This window comes from Papio anubis, chromosome 1 (assembly GCF_008728515.1).
Source record: "Papio anubis isolate 15944 chromosome 1, Panubis1.0, whole genome shotgun sequence".
Classification (NCBI taxonomy): domain Eukaryota; kingdom Metazoa; phylum Chordata; class Mammalia; order Primates; family Cercopithecidae; genus Papio; species Papio anubis.
In genome coordinates, this window is record NC_044976.1 from 17,097,589 (window position 1) to 17,120,457 (window position 22,869).

A 22,869-nucleotide genomic window follows, 5' to 3' on the forward strand; every position below is an offset into this window, starting at 1 on the left:
CCCCCATCCCTTGGGCCCCACACCAAAGGGCAGGGTTGTGGGCAGAACAGAAAGTTGAAAATTCCTAAATTCATAGGTGAATACTCTCAGGGAGTCAGAGGCGGGGAGGTGGCTCCAGTGAATTAGGGACCCACTGGAATCAGAGACCCTCGTCCAATTAGTGCTATTTTGTTCCTTTCCAGCCCTAACAACATGTGGCCGAGGCTTAGGGAACCTGCCACACACCATGTGCCTCGAATGGGTCTGTCACAGGCACATACCGGGCTGCTGGGCTCCGGGGTTCTGATGGGTAGAGGCTTCAAGGTACAAAAAGGTGATTGAAAACCCCGTGCTCGGCTGGGCACGGTGTGTTACGCCTGTAATCCCAGCACTTTGGGAGGCCGAGACAGGCAGATCGCCTGAGCTCAAGAGTTCGAGACCACCCTGGGCAATGTGGTGAAACCCCGTCTCTACTAAAAATACAAAAAAATTACCTGGGTGTGGTGGCAAACGCGCCTGTAATCCCAGCTACTTGAGAGGCTGAGGCGTGAGAATCGCTTGAGCCTAGGAAGCAGAGGTTGCAGTGAGCCGAGATCGTGCCACTGCACTCCAGCTTGGGCTACAGAGTGAGACTCCATCTCAAAAAATAAAAATAAAAATAAAAACATGCTCTTCCCTGCCCCTGCCCAGCCAAGCCCTGCTCCTCCTTCAGGGCCCAGTCTGAGCTTCTCCTCCTCCTAGGAACCATTCCTGCCCGCCAGTTCAAGGGAAACTCCCCCGCTCTGAGCAGCAACAAGCCTCCTGTCTGCGTCGTCACTGGGCACTGGCTACCAGCCTTACATTGTTAACCAGATCCTGCTGCGCGTGTCCACTCTACTTGGGGAACCTTGAAACCACGTGACTTGGACCCACCTGGATTTGACATCGGCTGTTTGCTGGATGAGCATGTGCAGGTTCCTTAACCTCTCTGAGGCTCTGTTTCTTCCCCACTGAAACAAGGATAACAATTCCAGCCTCCTGGATTTGGTGTAGGAATTAAGTTAAATAAAACTGGGGGGTGCGGAGCAGGCTTGGAGAAAGGGGAGTTTGCCAAAGTGCGAGGTTGTTTCTTTTTACAACGAAATCAGCAGCCGCAGGGGGCACCGTGGGCTCCGTGATCAGCTGAAAGTGCCCCTTTGTGTCCCAAAGCCTCTCCAAGTTACCCTGAAGGATGTTGGATGTCTTTAGCCACTGCAGAGCCGAAGTGGCACCCACTCCCCTGCCCCTGACCTCTCCTGGGGCAGGCTCATCCCGTGGGCCTGTAAGCAGACAGGGGGAGGTCTCCTGGTGCTGCAGGAAGAGGCAGAATTGGCTGTGTGATCGGGGCCTGTCCCTGCCCCTCTCTGGGCCTGTGTAAACCAGTGGATGGGAGGTGGGGACTCATACAATAAAAGGAAGCGCCCTGCAAGGGGTGTTTGGAGGTGTGGGTTCTGGGCCTGACTCTCCTCTCTCTGGATCTCAGTTTCCTCATCTGTATAGTGGAGAGCCCTTTTTTGCACTGCCCATGTCTGCCTCCATGTCTGCTGGCCCAAACCCCAGCGCTGACCCGCCGCTGCCTCATGGATTCTCTCTACACCCTCCCACTTTCCACACCACACCCCCTGCAGACCCTCATCACCCCCTTTCTGCACCTCTCCATCTGCCCCACACTGACTGTTGAAAACCCCATACCACAGCTCTCAGTTCATCACTCCTCTGCTCTAATACCCGCCGGGGGCTCCCTGTCACCAGCTGGATCAAGTCTGAGCTCCTTGTTCTGGCATTTGAGGCCTCTCCAGCCTGGCCCCAGCTCACCTATCCTCCTTTCCGGTCTCCAGCCTGGCCCCAGCTCACTCATCCTCCCTTTCCCGGTCTCTCCAGCCTGGCCCCAGCTCACTCATCCTCCCTTTCCCGGTCTCTCCAGCCTGGCCCCAGCTCACTTATCCTCCCTTTCCCAGTCTTTCCAGCCTGGTCTCTCCTGCACCACGTGCCACAAACCATAGCCACACTGGCCTCCTTGGGTCTGGGTCCCTGGAGGATCTTCCGGGGATAGCATTCTAGGGGCCTCCAAGGCCACAGATGCCTGCCCTGCTAAATACCTAGGGGTTTATGAGTGGGTCATGACAATGAATAGCGCCTTTCCCAGAGTGTGATTTATTGTTTCTGTTTTTTAGAGACAGGGTCTCTGCCACCCAGGCTGGAGTGCAGTGGCGTGATCAAAACTCACTGCAGCCTCGACCTTCTGGGCTCAGCTGATCCTCCCACCTCAGCCTCCTGAGTAGCTAGGACTACAGGCATGTGCCGCCACACCCAGCTAAGTTTTTTAATTTTTTGTAGAGATAGGGGTCTCTTTATGTTGCCCAGAATGGTCTGAACTCCTGGCCTTAAACGGTCCTCCCTCCTCTGCCTGCTAAAGTGCTGGGATGACAGGTGTAAATCACCACGCCAAGTGTGTATTAAATCCACCCAGAGTCTGTTAAATGCCAGGCACTGTGTGAAGCATTCTATATACATTATCATTTAATTCTCACAACTCCCCTTCAAGGTAGTCATTTTTACTACCATTTTGAAGATGAGGAAACTGAAGCTCAGACAGGCTAAGCAGCTTTCCAGAAGTCACAAAGCTACTAGGTGGTAAAGCCAGAATGTACATCCAGGCTGCCCAAGCTCTTAGCCCCAGTGCTAAGTGTGTTCTGCCTACAGAAGCTGCCACTGCACCTCCAGGATGGCCCTGCCCTCCCTCAACGCAGGTCGCACCCCAGGTGTTGGGGAAGGATTCATTCCTGGTACAGCCACAAGAAGTCACCTATGACTGCACATGTCAGTTCTGAATTGGGGAATAAAGAGGCCAGGAGGCCCTGGAATGTTCTGGAGACTTCTAGAAAAGCCACATTATTTGGCAAAGCTTAGGGGTGAGGGTATGCCAGAGAGAGAGAGAGAGAGAGTATCTAAGTTAACTGGGAACCACAGGATATAGCCCTGATCTCAGGGCACCCCCTCCCCTGCCCCTGACCACTCCTGGGGCAGGGTCATCCTGTGGGCCTTTAAATCAACAGGGGGAGGCCTCCTGGTGCTGCAGGAAGAGGCAGAATTGGCTGTGTGATCGGGGCCTGTCCCTGTCCCTCTTTGGGTAAACCAGGGGATGGGAGGTGGGGACTCATAAAACAAAAGGAAGCGCCCTGCGTGGGGTGTTGGGAAGTGTGGGCTCTGGGCCTGACTCTCCCCTCTCTGGGTCTCCGTTTCCGCATCTATAGAGTGGGGAGGCTCTCTTTGCCCTCTTTGCACTATCTTTATCTGCCTCCATGTCAGTCGGCCCAATGCCCCAGTCTCAGGGTTTAGGACGGGAGAGTGGTAGAGAACAAGAATGGCTAAGCAAGCTGTTAATCCAGTGGGCACCAGCTGAGCCGACTGTGTGGCAACGGGAGACAGAAACCAGAGCCCTGGTGAGGCCAGTGCACACTGGAAGACACACAGGCATGAGCCACTGCACCTGGCCTACTCTAACTTTTAAGGTGCTACTATCTCTTCATTTTGCAGAAGAGGAGATTGAGGTTCAGAGAGGAGCAGTAACTTATTCAAAAGCACATAGCAAGTATGTGGATTGGAACAACCCAACACCCTAATGGGGGCTAATGGGAGTGGTGGAGACTCAGGGGCTCCAACAAGGAAGAAATAATGAGGGGTTCCATTGACAGGAAAAACTTTTTAGTGTGGGCTGCCAGTATGGATAGATGATGTCTCTGAAGACCAAAATCTGAAGGCGCACTGGACAGAGAGTCAAAATCCTGGTCCGGCTCTGCCCCAACTTGCGATGCTGCCCTTGAGCAAGTCAATTCCATTCTCTGGGCCTCATCCTCCCAGCTGTAAAATGGATTCAGTGCTTCTTAATGGTTTTGGGATGAGCATCCTTTTGAGATTCTGACGAAAGCCCTGCACGCCAACACAACGCCAACAAATGCAGCCATGCACCCACATCCAGGGTATTGCCAGCCCTTGAGACTCATCCGAGAACTCTGAGCTGAGATGATCGGCAAGGTCCCCTCGGGCCCTGACATTATCTAGGAGGGGCAAGCAGATGCCGTCCAGAGCAGTGGCTTCCCTGAGGACAGATGCCTGGGAATGCCTGGGAATGTCACTGGGATTATCCTTCAGTGCCGCACACACAGCACGTGCCCCCACATGGCTGGACACAGTGCAGGCCAGCCCCAGCCATCACCCTCACCGTCTGGTCCAGGGCCTGCCATCCCCATGCTCATACCTGTGTGGCTGCCAAGGTGACCAACAGCCATGACAGACTTATGCAAAGTCCACGGGGGAGGGAGAGAGGGGTGAGCCATGGAAACAGCAAGCCAGGAGCTGCCCATTTGCCTTGGCGTCTGCTTCCCCTGAGGTGCACGGAAAGGAAATGGGCATGTCAGCTGGAAGGGGCTGCCCTGAACATCCTTCCTCCCCCTGCCCTGTGGTTGGATGGGGGCTGGGGCACAGGGGGAGCCCCCAAGAGGGTCCTGACGCTAGGGACTGGGGGATACATCAGCTGCTGCTCCTGCCCCACCCTCTGATCTGCCTCTGTCTCTCTGCTTGCATAGCTCTCCATTCGCTCCTGTCTCCTCCTTCCCCACCCACCATTCTCTCTCTCTGTTTCTCACCAGCACTCCATACTCCAGGACAAACCTGGGCTGCTAGAAACCCACCTCCAGTCTGGCTTATGATGGGGAGAGGGTAAGCATGCAGGGCCACCCCAGGAAAGGTCTGGGGGATGAGCAGTCCCTAAGCCAATCCACTTGGTTCAGAAGCACCTCGGAGGAGGGTTGCTGGGAAGGCCTCAAAGCCAGTTCTCAGAGGGCCGAGCCTCATCGGCACTCCTCACCCGACTCCTCTGAGACAAGAAGTCCAAGGAGTGGAGTGGTGTGGGCTCCTAAGACCTGAGGAAGGGACTCTGCTGTGGTTGGGGTACTCTTTTGCACTCAGGGATCCACTCAAGCCTCCTCACCAAACTTTGCTGAGTGATGGTGAGCAGGTTCCTCTCAACCAGAAAAAGAGCTGGAGGTCTCAAATGACCACAAGCTCAATAAGAACCAACAGGGTAATAGTAACTAAAGTCTAAAGGAAAGGAAGCAGCTTTTATGGAGCCTCTGCAATGCTTTCAAACATCACCACATCTGCTCTCCAGAATTCTGTGAAGGATTTTTTATTCCCATTGTACAGATGAAGAAACCAAAACTCAGGGAGTTACATGGCTTGTCCAAAGTCACTGGGAATTGACTCTTTTTTTCTTTTTTAAGAGAAAGGATCTTGCTCTCTTGCTCTGTTGCCCAAGCTGGAGTGCAGTGGCATGATCATGGCTCACTTAGCTTCAACCTCCTGGGCTCAAGAGATCTCTTGCCTCAGCCTCTCAAGTAGCTGAGAGCACAATCACACACCAGCATGCCTGGCTAATTTTTAAACATTTCTTTTTGTAGAAGTGGGGTCTCACTACATTGTCCAGTCTAGTCTGAAACTCCTGCCCTCAAGTGATCTCCCTCCTCGGCCTCCCAATGTGCTGGGATTACAGGCAAGAACCACCGCGCCTGGCCTGAATTCACTTTCATGGAACTCCAGAGCTCTTAATCTTTCCATTGCATTAGTGTAAGCCAAGTGAAATTTAAGATTATAGCCAAAAGAGCAGATTGTCCAGAATAAGAGAGGTGATCATCCTGCCGTGTGATGTGGTGATCAGACCTCACATGGGTGTATGACCTTAACAGTACTGCCTAATGTTGACTGACCTGTTCCTGGCCACCAGGCCCAGCAATAAATCTGTTTTCATGTTTCAGATCATTCAATCCTCCTAACAACTGTAAGGGATGAGTACTATCAACATTACGTCCCCATTTGACAGCAGGGTAGACTGAGGCCCAGAGAGGGGATGTGATTCAGCCAAGGTCACACAGCCTGGATCCCAGTTCAGGGTGATTCCAGAATGTACTCCCTGGCATCACCAGAGCAGGTCACTAGGTAGACGAAGATCCAGAAACGATATCGCACAGAGAGTAGCTGAAGGAATAAAAGATGTTCAGCCTGGGAAGGAAGAGGCTCAGGGAGATCTTGATGGAAAGTAAAGGGCTGGGATGAGGATGAGGGAGTGGTCCTATTCTGTGGGGCTCCTGAGGCCCCAGCCTGGCCCAAGGGACAGGGGACAACAAGCAGGCTTTGACTCCTCGAAGCTTCCCCACCTGTAAAACGGCCACAGGCACCCTCAAATGGTGATTAAATGAGGTAATACATCAAGCACCTGCTCAGTAAGTGCTCACCAATAAATGATGCACTCCAGTGCCGATGGCTTCATGCCTGGCATAGTACTGGCAAGGGACCCTCAATTTTTTTTAATTTTTATTTTTGAGATGGAGTCTCACTCTGTCACCCAGGCTGGAGTGCAACGGCATGATCTCAGCTCACTGCAACCTCCGTCTCCCAGATTCAAGCGATTCTCCTGCCTCAGCCTCCTCTGTAGCTGGGATTACAGGTGCCCATCACCACGCCCGGTTAATTTTTGTATTTTTAGTAGACACGGGGTTTCACCGCGTTGGCCAGGCTGGTCTCGAACTCTCGACCTCAAGTGATCCTCTGCCTCAGCTTCCCAAAGTGCTGGGGTTACAGGCGTGCCCTCAATTTCAGCCCTAGTGAAAGGCTAGGGTCTATGACTCTCTGTGACTGTCAACTAAGACTCTAATCTGACTCACTGGGGTTCCAGTTCTGTCTCTGCCACTTGCTGCGTGGCCTCTTCTGGGCATTTCCCTCGCTAAGCCTCACTCTCCCTCCAGCGATGCCTGCCCCGATGCACATCCCGGAGCAGGTGCCCAACAGAACGTCAGCTCCGTCCAACCTCTATGGACCAGACGCTCAGGGAAAGAGGGCAGCTGCCTGGGCACATAGGGCTGAGGGAAAGCATGGCAGAGGCCTGAAACAGCTTTTTGCTCTACCTTGGGTGCCTGAGGGGCGTGTGGTACCTGCTCCATCATCCAAGGGGGCTGGCAGCCCCCCGGACACAGAAGGACAAGGCTGGCTGGTTGTGTTCAGAGCCATGACAGCAGCAATGCCGCCTCCCACCCATGCACAGACCACCCAGAAGGATGGATTCCTGTGGGGGATGAGGACAAGGGGTTGATGGTATGGTCATCAGAAACAAGTTCTGTTCTTCTCTGTCCCTTACTAAGCAGGTCTCTCTTCACCTCTGTCAGCCTCAGTCCTCACCCGTGAAATGGGGCTAAAATACTATCTCACAGGCCAGGTGGTCCAAGGGAATTCATAGGAACAATTGACCTATGAATAGGTGCTCATTTAAATCTGGCTTCTCCTCTTTCCTGGAAACATACCTATCTAGGATGAAGAAGTGTTGAGGTTGAAAATTAAAAGTTCACATTGATTGGGCACCTCGCCCCGGCAGGCCATGGGATGCAGCGTTTTGTTTTTAAGTATTTCATTTGGTCCTCAGCTCCTGGAGGAGTCTGAAGCTGGGAGGTCAAGGCACAGGAACCAGGGGCTAAGGGTGGGATTTGAGCCCAGCGCCTGTCCAGCTCCAGGGCACCGTGCGGTGGTGGTTATGGCCAGGGGCTTAGGAGTCAGAGGTGTGGGACTGAAACCCAGTCTGCTCATTTCCTACAGGCATGTTAGTTACTTAACCCATCGGTGCCACAGTTTCCTCCTCTGTAAAATGGAAGCAACAGCACCTACTTTATGAGATTGCCGTGAGGATCCGAGGCCATGATGTCCGAAGCATTTAGCCCAATGCCTGGCACACAGCCTGTGTTCAAACAACGGTGGCTTTTGTTATTCACTAATCCGGCCCCTAAACAGAACACCCAGGAAATAAGACGATGCATTCGGGGAGATGAACTAGTGAAAATGAAAACTCTCTGCAGAGGGTGGGTCTGCCTCCTGCTGCTTCCCCTGACCCCCCCGGGAGCTCCGGGTCAGCCTGGTGGCCTGCAGCCAGCACAGGTGGCCCCTCATTTCCTTAGAGGGCATGCTCCACTGGCGGCCCGTGGGACAGTGGTGGCAGGGACATCCGGCCTCAGTCAAATGGTTCATGCTCCAGGCCCTGGCCCTGGCCACAGCAGGGAAATGAAGGGGTTTCTTGGGCCACCGCAGACATAGGGACTTACTGTGGTGACCATGCAAAGAGGCCTCAGTTCCCCGAGCAGTCACTGGGCCCTCAAGAGCCACCAGCCCCAAGTCTAGGGGACGAGGGAGAGGAGAAAGAACAGGGTAAGCAATAGCTTTGAGTCACCCCTAGTTCAAAAGGAGGCAAAGGCGGCAGGTTGGGGAGGGTTGGATAAAATAACAGTGGGAGAGGAGGAGCTTGGAAGTCAGGGGCCCAGTGGAGCAGGTGGCGAGGAGCATGGGCTACGGGCACCCACAGACCCGAGTGCAAGCCCCAGCCTTCATCCTAACCAGCTGCATGAGCTTGCACTAATTATCCCGCCTCCGACCTCCATGGGTCCTGCCACAGTTACCTGGTAAGGTCACCGCCAAGGCTCTAAGCAACCAGGTAGGTAAAGCATTTAGTAATTAGCCAAGTCTGTCTCAGTGTGATCTTGAGCAAGTCACACCAGCAGTTCAAACCCATTCACAGCCTGCCAGTCCCATGACTATAAATGCAGTTGCCACCCTTCCCTTCTGTATTCCAGCCTAGGGCACTCTGGGTATTGCCTATTGTCCCTGGAGGTGTCACTGTGGTTTACAAAACAGCCCCTTTTACATCATGGGCAGGTGGGGACAGGCCAGGTCACACGTTTCCGCCCCTCCACAAGTCACCTGGCCTGCCTGGTGGCCCACAGCCCTGGGCTCAAGCTAACTGGCCACAGTGGCTCCTCTCAGTCATCGTTTGGCCAGCTGAGTGTCTTTCCAAGACAGCTCAGCACGAGCCGTGGACATCTGGGTGAAGGAGAGAGAACAGACTGTGGAATCAGACAGAGCAGGGTTTATGTCTCAGCACTACCATACCCCCAGGAAGTCCCCTGACCTCTGTACCTAAATTTCCTTCTCTCCAAATGGGAATGTGGCAGAATTTCCTTCCAAAGGCTGTTGTAAGGAGACATACCCTGGGACTTCGGCACACATATTCGTCAGGGTCCTCCAGAGACACAGAACAGGAGCAAGACAGAGGTTTTAAGAATTGGCTCATGCGATTATGGAGGCTTACTAAGTCCAAAATCTGCACGGCAGCCCAGCAGGCTGGAGGCCCGGGGAAGAGCTGCAGCAATTCAGTGCGAGGGTCATCTGCTGGCAGAATTCCTTCCTGCGTGGAGAGCTCCTGCTTCACTCTATTAAGACCTTCAGCTGATGAGACCACGCCCACCCACAGGATGAAGGGTCATCTGCCTTGCTTTTTACTTTTAAAACTCCACTGATGTAAATGTTAATCTCATCCAAATACACCTTCACAGAAACACCCAGAATGTTTGACCGAATACCTGGGCACCATGCCCAGCCAAATTGACACATAAAATTAACCATCACAACACAGGATAGTGGTTCTTACAATGAAAATGGGTAGAGGGTAACTTTTTTTTTTTTTTTTTTTTTGAGGCAGAGCCTTGCTTTGTCACCCAGGCTGGAGTGCAGTGGCGTGATCTCAGCTCACCACAACCTCTGCTTCCCAGGTTCAAGTGACTCTCCTGCCTCAGCCTCCCCAAGTAGCTGGGATTACAGGTGCATACCGCCATGCCTGTTTTTTTTTTTATTTTTAGTAGAGATAGGGTTTCACCATGTTGGCCAGGCTGGTCTCAAACTCCAGGCCTCAAGTGATCCGCCCATCTCAGCCTCCCATAGTGCTGGGATTACAGGCATCAGCCACCGCACCCAGCCTTATGGGTAATATTTTTGAATCATTATGTGTCTGGCACTATTCTAAGCATGTGTATATATTAACTCATTCAATTCTCATGATGACCCATGGCAGGGGGAGGGGGCGCTTACCCCATCTTATGGATGAAGGGATAGAAGGTCAGAGAGAAGGTCAGAGAGCACTGTGCCCGTGACCGGCTGACACACTGGCAATGCCACCAGATTTAAAAGATGTTGGCTGCCACCACCATCCCCTCCAGAAAGACCATCAACCTCTTTGATTAAGTAACAGGTATTTTATTGGGTGGCATCAGAGCAAATCCCATTGCCACCTCACAGTGTAGAACCAGTAGAATGGAGAACACTCCAGCCTGTGTCCCCCCAGCCACCTGCCCTGGCCCCTCATGGGAAATGACACAGATCCTGGAAGGACACAGAACCCACAGCCAGCCCAGGTGGCACCGGTACCCACCCCCATCCATGAGCCGGTGGCACTTGGGGAACGGCCACACCAGCTCCAGGGGGGGTCCCATGCAGGCATCCTGGAGGAAGTCCCAACACTTTCACAGTGCCCTAAAAACCGTCCTTGAAAGTCATGCTTTATGGATCCCTGACCACTCAGAATCCAAGCAGGAGGCATCTGTAGAAGGAATCGTGGTCACAGATTGGCTGTGTCAAAAAAAGAATGGGCCAGTGAGGGACTGGTCCACACAGAGCCACTCCCACGCAGAGGAGGAGGATTCTACAGGCAACGTCCTAAGCCCAGGCTGAGGAACCCAAGGCCAGGCCTCTGGGGGGTGGGAGAAGGGAGGGGCAATGTCTGCCTCGGCCTGTGTCACCATGGCATGGTGGTGGCTGAGCTTCTGCAGGGAAATCCCAGACCCTGAGACTGGCTCTAGGAGTGGAGGTCTCTAGAGGTAGGGCCTGAGGATCCGAGGGAAGGCTGACGTAGGACGAAGGCCCATCCAAGGTTTTCCAGCATCACGGCCCATCCCACGCCTTGGCAGGTGGCCTCCAGCGGCCCCCCAGCCCCGCCATGTGGCGCAGACCAGGAATCACATGGGCCTCTGCCGAACACAGGCACCTGGAGAAAGGCATGCCGGCATCTAAGGTGTATGGCTGGGTACAGGGGCTTACTGGCCCAGGTGAGTCTGGGCAAAGATACAGTGAGGAAGGTAGACAGCCCAGACCAGAGAGGGTAAGGCCAGCTGGTGCCCCCTGTGCCCCACAGGTCAACCTGAGTTACACTTTACCCTGGACACCTGGAGGGGCAGGGATCAAGGCCAGGAGCCTCTGTGAGTGGTGAGATTTGCCAAGGGGCCGAGAATGGCCTCCATTTCCCCAAAGGATCCCGAGAGCCGCTCCATCTCCCTTCCCCAGGTCCCTGAGCCACTGGGCCCAGTGGAGGGGAGAGGGAGAACCTGCCAGGCACCACAGTCATACCTCCCACATGGCCAGTGGGATAAGGGGTAGTGGCCCTGTTCCTCCCCAGCATGGTCTCAAACCAGAGCCTGAGGCATGGGAGAGGCCAGAATACAGTGGTAGGAAGGAGATCAAGCCTGGATTCTAGAAAGGCAGCTGTGCATGAAGAAGGGGTGGAGGGGCTGGAGCGGGGTCTGTGCAGTGAGGTCGGCTGCCTGGACAGACAGACAGCAGGATGGTGGAGTCCGAGCAGGGCTCACTGCATGTACGCGTAGCTCCAGTCCCCCAGGGGCTTATGTGTCTCCTTGATGACCTGGGGCGACGTCCAGCGGAGGATGTAGTGTGGGCCCCCTGGCTTGTCATTGGTTCCTGCAGAAAAGACACTTCTGTTTTTCTCTGAAAAGACACAACAGCCTGGGCAGAAGGGGAAGGGAGGAGATGATGGAATCAACGGGCCAGCGGCGCGGGCAGATAGCAGCGGGCCTGCTGCCAAGCTTGGGGCATGCAGAAGAGCCAGAGGGATGGACAGGAGCCCCTGTCTCCAGTCTCCAGTCTGCTGGGAAGCCTCCATTGTTCTCTCCACATCGCACCCAGCCTTGCATCCTTGCTGGGATGCTAGGATGTCTAAGAGGCAGGGTGCGGCATGGAGAGGGTATTGGACTGAGAGGCAGGGACCTGGCACGGTCCTGGGGTGCCATAAGAAGTACACGTCTAGCCTTCATCCCTGGTTCCTAGCCAGAGCTCTTGGAATTTCCTGAGTGATGGGGGTTATTCATAACAAGCCCCTTCTAATCACACATGAGTTTATGCTAATGAGGGCTCTTGCAGGATGGTGCTGATTGGCAAAGGAACCAACCCGGTGATTAGAGGCTTGGAACCTTCAGCCCAGGAAGGGCAGAGAGGTTGGAGGTTGAGTCGACCCCGATGGCCAATGATTGAATCAATCATGCCTGTGTAATGAAGCCTCCATAAAAACCTAAAAGGAGAGGGTCAGGAAAGCTTCCAGATTGGTGAACACATCCACGTGCCAAGGGGGTGGCACAGCCCCAAACTCCAGAGTAACGGAGGTACCCATGCTGGGGACCCTTCCAGTCTTTGCCCTATGTGTCTGCGTGTCTGGCTGGTCATCTGTATCCTTTAAAATCCCCTCTGCAATACACGGGTAATAGTAAGTATGCTTCCCGTGGGTTCCGTGAGCCGTTCTAACAAAGTATCGACACTGAAGTGGGAACTTCTGATGTGTCGCCAAGTCAGACAAGGTGTGGCTAACCTGGGGTCCCAGTACTTGCGATTGGCATCTGAAGTTGGGGGATCAGTCTTATGGGACTGAGTTCTTAACCTGTGGGGTCTGCACTAACCCCAGGCAGTTAGCATCAAGTTAAACTCTAGGACGCCCAGCCAGTGTCCACCAAGAACTGGAGAACTGGTTGGTGTGGGAAACCCCAGCACGCCAGGGTTCAGCCCTGGCTCTGCCACTCAGGAGCAGTCACCTTTGGCAAGCCGTTGCTCCTTCTGAGCCTCAGTTTCCCACTGTGAAGTAGAGCTGGTTGGACTTAAGGGACACTGGCTATGGTGCAGGAAACACGGTTGCTGGAACCAAAGTTACAACCCCACCAGGGCCATGTGGCCTTGAGCCTCAGTTTCCTCCTCTGTAAAATGGGAAGAATAGTCCCTTTGCTCACAAGTGCGCTGAAAGGACCCTGAGCTAGCGCACTTGCTTGGCCCACAATCAGCGCTCAGTAAATGGTATCCTTCCTGTTACTCTGAAGCCCCTCGAGACGCAGCACTGAGGGTCTCCCACCAGGAACTCAGCTCCCCTGTGGGAAGGGGGACCCACTCACCAGAGGCTCGGGCCCCCCCGAAGGGCTGCTGGCCCACCACCGAGCCGGTGGACTTGTCGTTGATGTAGAAGTTGCCGGCAGCATTCCTTAGCACCTTTGTGGCCTCCTGCACGACGTCCCTACAAAGCAGGGCAGTGGTGACAGAGCAACCAGCTCATCTGCCCTCCAGCCCCAGCTCCAGCCTCAACACCCCTGTTCCAGCCCACACTGGCTTTCCAGGTTCAGCACGAGGCCGAGTCGGGGATGAGGGATGCTGGCCAGCTGTTGGCTGTGGGCCTTCAGTCAGGTTACCCAGTCTCTGAGCCCAGCTTCCTCCTCTGGGGAGGGGCTTGGCACGTCTCATCGCAGGGCTACTGTGAAGTTCAAGGGAGTGGCCTGTCCTGGTCCAATGTTCCTGTCCCTCAGGAGCAGGGGGCCCTCTAGCTCCCAGGCCCCCACCCTTCCTCCCTCTCCAAGTTCACCTCCACTCGCTCACAGAGGCAGACACGGGGGCAACCAGTGACGTGGAGGAAAGAAGAGGCGAAGCTTCAAGTTTAGCCTTATGGGACCCAGGTTCGAATCCTGCCTCTGCAGCCCCTGGCCTGCCCTGCTCTGCAGCATGGGACAATCGCCTTGCTCAGTGTGGCCCCACCAGATCCTGCAGAGCCGGTTAAAGGCACCAATTCCTGGCCCTGCCCCTAGAGGTTCAGATTCACTGGTCCCCAGTGGCACCCTGGCACTGGCACCACCAGTACTGGCAACAAAGAGCCTGCTGCTGTGGGCCCATGTGGGGAGCCCTGGCTGCCTGCCTGGGCTGAGGGGAGGGGACAGAGAGAAGGTAGTGGCGGCATTATTACTGGGAGCCACGTCCAGGAGGTGGGGATGGGGCGAGGGCCGACAGGGACAGGACACCCAGAGCACAGCACCAGGGCTGCGGCCTGGCCACTCACTTATCCTGGGAGAACACTGCCCCCGTGAGGCCATAACTGGTGGTGCTGTCAACCAGCTGCAGTGTCTCCTTGTACTTGTCATCCGGGTAGACGTACACAGTCAGTACAGGCCCGAAGATCTCCTAGGAGAGATGCCCCAGCATCAGGCCCTCCACGGGGCCAGGGCCCTGAGCCCTCCCAGTGCCCCTGCTCTGAATCCCCTCTCCCCAGTCTCTGGGCCTCAGTCTACACTTCAGTGTCTGCAAGAAGGGTCGGGTGCCGCCGCCTCCTGGGGGCCCTCCACAACAGCAACGTGCCCAGCTCCCTGCCCTGTCCATCCCACTGCAAGCCGGCAAAAGATGCAAACATTTCCTGGCTCTCCCTGCCAAACCCACACCCGGAGAACAAAGGGTCCAGGTTCCAGAGGCTTCCAGCAGCAGCTGGCATGAGAGTTGCCCAGAGATACCATTCCCTCCAGAAGGGTTCATGGTTCCCTCTGCTACCAAGGGGCTGGGGGAAGATCTTCACAGGCAGACTCCAGCCCTGCACTGCCAACTTGGACAAGTGCCTTGACCTCAGTTTCTCATCTGTAAAATGGGAACAGTAACAACCACCTCATCTCAGCCAAGTGCTCAGCCACGGCTGGCCCCACAGTAAGTCTATCAATGTCAGCCATTATGACTGCGGTGGCCGTGGCTGCTGTGGGCCGTGGCAGTGCTCAGACCCAGCCAGAGCCAAGGACACAGCCCTGGATTTGGAGTCAGGCAGCCTGAGCTCAAAACCTGGTTCCACCCTCTCCTGGTAGGAGGCATTCCCTTTTAGGGTCTCCCTTTAGGGCCTCATCTGTGAAACAGGAGAATGTCTCCAGGAGAACTGTGTGTGTGCTGTGCTCCGGTGGGACTGTCCTCCTCTGGACCCCAGGCTGCCCGCCCCAGTCACCTCCTTCATGATGGGCTCCTGAGGGTCCTTGCTTTCCACGATGCAGGGTTCCACAAAATAGCCCACGGAGTCATCACACTTGCCCCCGGCCAGGATGGTGAGGCTGGGCGAGGAGCGCGCGTGCTCCAGCCACTTCTTGATACGGGCAAAGGACTGGGGTGGGCAGGGAGGGAGGTCAAAGAGGCTGGGAAGGCATCCCTGCGGCAGCCCCCACAACACACTCACCCCGAAAAACCTGCACCTGAAGGGCCCAACTCCTGAAATAGGGGCAGGGGCGGGGGACACCAAGGGCAAAAGCCAGGGTCTGGCTGAGCCACAGCAGAGACAAGGACGGACACGCACACTGTGTGTGTGTACACACGCATGTGTACATGTGTTAGTACTACAGGGGCACTCCCATATAAACAGACACACATCAATCAATGCATATATAGGCATATGCATGGTCACATGTCTCTTGAAGCATATAGGGATCTGTATGCCTTCTACATGTACATGCGTGTGGCTGGACTTACTGACATATCCACGTGTGTGCTTATGTGCAAATGGATATGTGTTTATATGGAAAGACCTACATGTGTAGCCACACAGAGCCCTATATGAACACATTCATGAGCACATGTGTACATGCACACATGCAAATGCTATTAGGAGCTCGCTGAGCCTGCTTCCAGGGTGGCCACGAGATGAGCTCTTCTTGGCTACGGCTGACTCTACCCTTTCTGAAACTGGAGGTGTATGTGCGGCTGCTGAGCTACCTTGATCAAAGCAGTGGGGCTGGGTCATGCCCCGGGTCAGGGTTCCCCATATCTCTTCCTCCCTCTCCCACCCACTCCAGGGCTTGCCCCCCCCCCCCCCGCCCCAGGAATGCCCACTTCCCACCCCGTACCTTGGCATCAATCACTGCAGAGAAGAAGGTCCCAAAATCCTCTGCAGGCTGGAGGCATGGGAGACGCCAGAAGAGATGAGCCGCTGCAGGCCGAGACAAAGGGAGCCCCCTCCCCACACACCCCAGCCCTGGCTGCAGAGGAGCCTCCCGGGGACCCAATCCCATCAGCCCCCCGCTGGGCCGCGGCGGGGGTGACGGTGCCACTCACGTCGCCCACTTTGATCCGACCGTGCTCCTCCAGCAGCCGCCCTTTGATCTGCGGCCACAGCGAGTGCGGCACGTAGAGACGCGAGCAGGCGGAACACTTCTGGCCGCCGTACTCGAAGGCTGAGCGCAGGGTCCCGCTCACCACACTGTCCACATCCGCCGAGCAGTGCACAAAGTGGAAGTTCTTTCCGCCGCACTCTACAGGGGCCGGAGATGGGGAAATGACCAGGGGAGCCGGCTCCCCCAGCTGCCTAGGGACCCAAAGCACCGCCTATGCCATCCATGGCCCCGGGACCAACACGAGCACAGAGCAGACCAGAGCAGGAGCAGGCTCAGAGCGAGCGCTGGCCAACATCCCAGAGACCCACGGGCCAGGCCTATTCTCCCACTCCACAGACGAGGAAACTGAGGCCCAGGGAGGGGTGAAGGGCATCAGAGGTGATCAGGTCCAACAGCCCCATTACACCAATGGGAAGACTGAAACTACCCAACACAACGGCAGACGACAGATGAGAACCCAAGGCCCCCGAAAGCCAGTCCATTCCCAGAAGTGGGCACAGCTTTTTGTGAGGTTTTCCTGAGCCCTTGTCCACGAGGGACAGGGGAGCCCACCCCATGTCGGCTGCCAGGGCTGGGCCCCTCCTCCTCACCCATGCTGGAAACCACTCCCCCGTTTCCCCAGTGGGAGGGAGCTTCAGGCAGGTCACTTCACCCTCCTGGCCTCAGTTTCCTCCCCACGTGGGAAGCAGCAGCTAATAGCAGCTGGAAGCACTTAACAGCTGCCCAACTCTGGACGAAGAACTCTACGCTTTATCCGACTGAAGCCTCACAACAACCTCCCATCACTATCCCCAATTTCAAGCCAAGAAAACTGAGGCACAGAGAGATGACGTCACCTGCTCCAAGTTGGAAAGTGGTAGCCAGCCGCCTCTCTCCCTCAGGGAGGCAGGGAAGGAGGCTCTGAGAGCAGAAAGCCACACAGCTGACCCTGAGGAGCGTTCACCGTCCCTGACACCCCCATCTGAGCTCCCACCAGTCCAGGAACAGGGTCCAGACTCCCTGGTGGGCCCTACTTCACCCCAGAGAAACATGCTGAACCACCAGTCCCAGCTCTGCTGCAGCTCTTCCTCCCTCTATGTCTCAGCACATTCCCAAAATGTGCTCCACAAAACACTTGGTCCATGGGGTCTTTGCAGAAACGGGGTTCCATGGCCCAGTGAGTGTGGGAAATACTGCATGGCAGACCTTGCCCTTGAAGATGTGCCATGCATATTAGAGTAATCAAGGCTCTGAGAAGTTCTGCACGAGAGGAGTCCATTTTGCTTTAATACCACACATGCCAAATTTCCTTGACCATGAAACGGTTTCTTTGTGGGAAAATTTTAATATGCCAACAAGGTCCAGCCATGACTGCCTCTCAGCCCATATTCTCCTACCAGCCTTCCTACCTCCCTACTCACGGGCCTTGCTTTGTTTCTTCAAATACAAGTTCATTCCCACTTCTGGTATCTGCATTTGCACTTGCCTCAGCTTAGAGCTGCACTGCCCGACACAGCAGCCACCAGCCACGAGTGGCTACTAAGATTTAACTTAATTAAAATGAAAGAAAACTAGATATGCAGTTCCTCAGTCACACAGGCCACCCTTCAAGGGCTCCATGGCCTCGTGTGGCTGGTGGCTGCATATTGGAGAGTGAAGGTCCTGGACGCATCCCTCATCACAAAAAGTTCCACTGGGCAGTGCTGGTGCCTGAAATGGTTCATCCACCTGACTGTGACTGGATCCCCTCTACCTCCCTCCTCTTTCATAATGGCCAGGGGAGGGGTCCTTGGGGCCACAGGGTAGGAGGAGGTGAGGCAGGCCTTACCTCCAGCCAGGCGTGGGAAGGTGCGGAACCGGTCCAGGTTCTGGGCTACCTGCTTCCACAGGTGTTTGAAGGTGCTGGAACCACAGGAGAAAGGGTGGGGATCAGGGAGCCAGGCCAGAGGAAGGGGGCAGAAAAGCCCAGGGAGGAACATTGTGGGGAGCAGCCCAGCAGGAGGTGGGAGCCAAGTCAGGGATGGCAGCTGGGAACAGGCTGCATTCCAAGACTACAGGGAGGGGGCAACAGGGGGCTAGGCAGCAAGATGGTGCAGAGGAGGTCCACGCTCTGCAGCCAGGAGGACACTCAGCGCTGTGTGATCCTGGGTTCATTACTTAACCTCTCTGAGCCTTGAATTCTGCACCTCATCTGGGAAGCAGGGAGAACAATCCTGACCTGGCAGAGAGTTCAAGTGTGAGGCAAGTGCTTAAGACATGCTGGGCACACTGCAGGTACCTCGAAGGGGACAGATCCCGCTGTGGTCTGTGAAGGATCCCCGCCAAGCCCAGCGCCCAGGCCTGAAAGGCCAAACCAAGCAGAGTCCTGGGAGAGGGAACTCAGGCCCCACCCGAAGCTGCCACCCTGGAGGGCCTCGCCTCCTCCCCAGGCTCCAAGTGTGACCAACCTCAGCACCACAAAACAATAAAAATGCTAATCACCCGGGAGCCAGCGACACAGTAGCTAATACTAATTTATGGCCTTCCCACCTTTAAGCCCGCTGCTCATCAGAGCGTGGAGAATGGGGCCCAGGCCCGCTCCACCCGCTGATAGGCGGGGAGCCCAGGGGCCCGCGGCTGGCGGAGCAGGCCTTTTGGAAAACGGTCCTTCTCAGCAGTTCTAACGCTGCCACCACCCACCCCCACCCCCGGCAAAGCTGCAGGGAAGGGGGTGGCAGAGCTTGGGGCCTGGAAGAGGAGGTAAGAAGGACCCCGAGCTGCAGACCCAGGTCTCTGGCTGCCTCCAGGCATGTCCACTCAGATAACACCTGAAGTGACCAACACGAGATTCATCTTCCCCCCCGAGCCCGCTCGCCCTCCCAGGTGCCCATCTTGAACATTCTCGCTGATTACCCCCCTCATCCCCACACCCACACCCACCCCAACCCCAACTCCAGGACAGGCGATGGCCCCTGTGCTTCCCTGCATCCTACTCACCTGAACCTGCCCCCTTCTCCACATCCCCCGTCTCTCCCCTGGTTCAAGCCCCCACCACCCCTCCCTGGAGGTCGACAGCTCCTGGCTAGTCTCCTGCGTCAGGCCACAGAGAGATCATTGAGGATGAGGGTGCAAACACAGGGACCCAGAGGAGTCAGCAGGGAAAGGAAACAGGGTGGATCAGGTATGCAGAGAGCCACAGCGTACCCACCCACTCCTCCAGCCAGTGGTACCACCAGGAAATGCAAGATCAGAGCATCCAGATCCAGGGGACCAAGACAGGCCAAGATATGGATTTATCTGTGAAATTGTCCCAATTATACAAACTCGGGCCATCACTGTTAGGAGTCAAAAAAAGTAGAGCCTCTTGCCAGAAACAATTTGGGGGCCATGATTTGCAATCTCTGCTGACACAGAACTCTGACTCAGCCACTCTCCCTGCTTGATACCTTCCATGGCTCCCATCACCTTCAGGATAAAGGCCAGACACCTTTGCAGACTCCGAAGTATCTTACGGTCACCAGACTAACCACCCCCAACTGCCACCTCCAGCCTGAGAGCTGGGACCTTGTCCCTGGTGTGTGCTCACCACTGGGCCTTAGTGTGAGCTCCAAATTACCTGCTCAGCCAGTGAGTGCATGCACGGTCGAGATCAGGTAGTGGCCTGCCTCCCCTACCTCAACTCGAACCATGCCCCGCCCTCACTCTCTTGCCCTGTCGCCCCCAGACTCCACACTCCAGCCACATAGGATCCGGCCATGCCCCAGAACACATGTTTTTGCCTTGACGACATCGTATGTGCTGTTCCCTCTCCCAGCATATATATTCTTCTCCTGCCTCTTCCCCTCTGCCTGGCCAACTCCTCTGCTTAGATGCCACCTCCTCAAGAAGCCTTCCTGACTCCTCCAATTCATTCTATGCTCCCCTGTGTCCTCCCCAGTAGCAGAGGTAGCACTGAAACCAGTATCACCCACAGCCGTAGGGTGCGCTTCCAGCCTGCGAAGCTCTTTCCTGTTCATTAACACGTTTAATCCTTGCAATGACTCTGCAAATTAAGGATAATCACTCCGTGTACAGATGAAGAAATGGAAGCTCAGAGAGGTGAAGTGGCTCACTCACAGCCACACAGCAAGTAAAGGAGTAGGGTCAGTGTATGACCCTGGGTTCACAGACAGCAGGTGACCGGAGTTGCCTGTGAACGTCCCCTAGCCACCCCAGCCTACACCATCCCCAGGGACTTACGGCACACTGCCTGTGAAGTTGATGCCACAGAGGTGCTCTGAGCTGGTGACAGTGTCCCCAAATAGAGGCCCATCCGCTGGCACAAACTGGATGATGTTGGGGGGCAGGCCGGCCTCCCGGAGGACGCGGTAGACGGCATAGCTGGCCAGCATGGCGGTGTCACTGGGCTTCCACAGGACCACGTTGCCCTGCACGGGAGGTGTTCTGGTGATGCATGAGGATGGCGCCACCAGCCCCCAACCCCCACCCCCACCCCCACCCTACAGCATGGTCGTCCCTCACCTGGAACCACCAGACCCTGTGTCAACCAGGACATCCCCTACCGGACCCCACTCCTCCAAGGCGTCTGGCCCCGTCTCCAAAAGTCCCTGCCAAGGAGACCACGGCACGGCCCGATCTACCCCATGCTCCGGCCAAGGCTCCCTTTCCCCAGCAGCCTGCACCAACCAGTCCTGCCATCACCTGGGCAGGTCTGTTCTTTGTGCTAGTCACTGAGTGCTCACTGGGCGTGGCGGGGCAAGTGTACACGGGCTCTCTCAGCACACATCCTGGGCCAGGCATGTGCAGCAGCCAGGCACGTGGGTGCCTGGCCATGCACCGTGTTTGTCTGTGCACAGATGCATGAGGATGTCCCCACGCATGTCCCTAGTACACACCCCGGCATCAGCATCCAGCGCCCCTGTCTGGGGCTCGGGGTTCCCGATGACTATGTGGACCTCTCCCGCCCAGGCTGTCTGGGAGCTGGGCTGAGTCTCCCCCACAGGCCAGGGACTTCATCCAGTAACAGCCACCCTCACTCCGATAACAGCAGAGGAGTGACTTGAATACCATCAACCCCGAGACAGACTCTACATCCAAATCCTTCTCTGCTCCATCATTTATTTACTAGTCACTCGGTCTTGCCAAGTCAGTCACGGCTGCGTGTCTCAGTTTTGTCATCTGGCAAAGAGGCAGAGTCACAACTCCCTCTCGGAGCTGCTGAGAGGATGAAATGAGATCATCTCCATGCCGTGCTTGACAGCAGAGGCACGTGCTGAGCACCGAAGGTCAGCGGTAATTGTCATCAACAGAGCCGCCAACACTCAGCCAGCTCCGGGCCAGCCCTGCCTGCTGCTGGATGTGTCTCATTTGAGTCTCACAACCCAGTCATGGAGGCTTTCCTATTATTTCCACTTTGCAGATGAGGAAACTGTGCCTCAGAGAAATTCGGGGACTGCCAGGGTCTCCCAGGTAGAGAGGGACGATGCTGGGATTCAAACTGGATCTCTGGTCCCAAAGGCTACCCACAGCCCCAAGCGGCCTCCACCTTCTATGCCTCTCCCCATGACTAGGCTGAGACCCAAGGGGCTCAGGGTGGCCTCTGTCTGTCTGTTGGGACCAGGAGGACAACCAGCTGCCGCTGTCCCACCTGTGCCCACATCTCACCATCAGGGCCGGTGCCCCTGCCAGGTTGCCGCCTATTGCAGTGAAGTTAAAGGGCGAGATGGCCGCCACGAAGCCCTGGGGAAGGAGGCAGCAGTGAGGCCAAGCCCACGGCGTTGGGCTGCCCCGCGTGTCCGCCCACTGCCTCCTGCAGGTACCTCCAGACCCCGGTACACCGTGCTGTTGGTGCTCGGGGGCACGCTGATGGGCTGCTGCCCCTCCAGCTCCACCGCATACTTGGCGTTGAACCGGAAGAAGTCGATGAGTTCCGCTGCAGCATCAATCTCTGCTTGGATCACGGTCTTACCCTGCAAGGCAGAGGGCCAGGGGTCAGGAACAGCTAACAGCCTCCTGTCCATCCTCTTCTCACATCTGACCCTGTGCCCAACGCGAGCACTGAGCCAGGCCCCAGCAGGGACCAGGAAACATTTGGAGGGCTGACCAGGTCCCGTCCCAGGGGCTGACGGGGAAAGGATTCTCAAGCCCTTGAGCCAGCACCTCCTGCAGCCGGCCCTCTGGGCTGGACGGGGATCAGCAGAATTGACTGATCCTCTGCAGCAGGCCAGGTACTTCCCATGCACTGTCTTCGTTTCATAGTAACTCTGAATGGTGGAGGATGGCAAAGGATCTATGGTCAAGCCTCAGACCAAATTCAGGATCAGAGCCTTCCAGACAGAAGGGCAGACTAGCATGAGCCGGAGACTGGTCACTGGAAAACCAGGGCAGAGACTCGGTGTGTGGTAGGTGGATGGTTCCTTCTCCAGGAATGATGTTCGGCCTTGCTGGTTAGTTTGGGCCAAAAACCAAGAGGAGAGTGACTGTGAGTCCCTTAAACCGTCCATTGTTACTAACAGTGAATGTGAGCTGCAGGGAAAAAAATTGTGTACAGCCAAGAACAGGGCTTTTCCAGATTGACGTGGCCCCCTCTTGGCACCCAAGGTCACTGGCAGGTGCATGACCTATTAGAGACACACAGCCCAGGAAGCTGAGCTAAGATGTGTACCTGGCTTCCTAGAAGTTCCTGAGTCTTAGGCCAAATACGGAGAGAGCCTAAACTGATCCTAGACTGTCTTCCCAGCAATGTGCGGCTCACCGGGAACACGCAGAGCCGGACACCCACCCCAGAGGGCTGCTGAGCCAATCTAAGGAGGCATTCAGCAGG

The 22,869-nt window shown here is 55.8% G+C and overlaps 1 protein-coding gene across 4 annotated transcripts in view; it reads right to left on the reverse strand.

Annotated features, from left to right (window-relative positions):
- Positions 1-10,098: 10,098 nt before the first annotated feature.
- Positions 10,099-22,869, reverse strand: part of ALDH4A1 (aldehyde dehydrogenase 4 family member A1) — a 31,951-nt gene continuing 19,180 nt past the window's right edge. For all 4 annotated transcript variants that reach the window (XM_003891218.3, XM_009200527.3, XM_009200530.4 and 1 more), the window contains 10 exons: positions 21,866-22,015; positions 21,711-21,785; positions 20,286-20,473; positions 17,896-17,969; positions 16,030-16,226; positions 15,822-15,869; positions 14,933-15,085; positions 14,015-14,136; positions 13,086-13,204; positions 10,099-11,613 (listed from right to left, as the gene is read on the reverse strand). In XM_003891218.3, the coding sequence (XP_003891267.1) occupies positions 11,501-11,613; positions 13,086-13,204; positions 14,015-14,136; positions 14,933-15,085; positions 15,822-15,869; positions 16,030-16,226; positions 17,896-17,969; positions 20,286-20,473; positions 21,711-21,785; positions 21,866-22,015 (1,239 nt within the window). In that variant the 3' untranslated portion in view covers positions 10,099-11,500. The remainder of the gene's footprint in view (positions 11,614-13,085; positions 13,205-14,014; positions 14,137-14,932; positions 15,086-15,821; positions 15,870-16,029; positions 16,227-17,895; positions 17,970-20,285; positions 20,474-21,710; positions 21,786-21,865; positions 22,016-22,869) is intronic.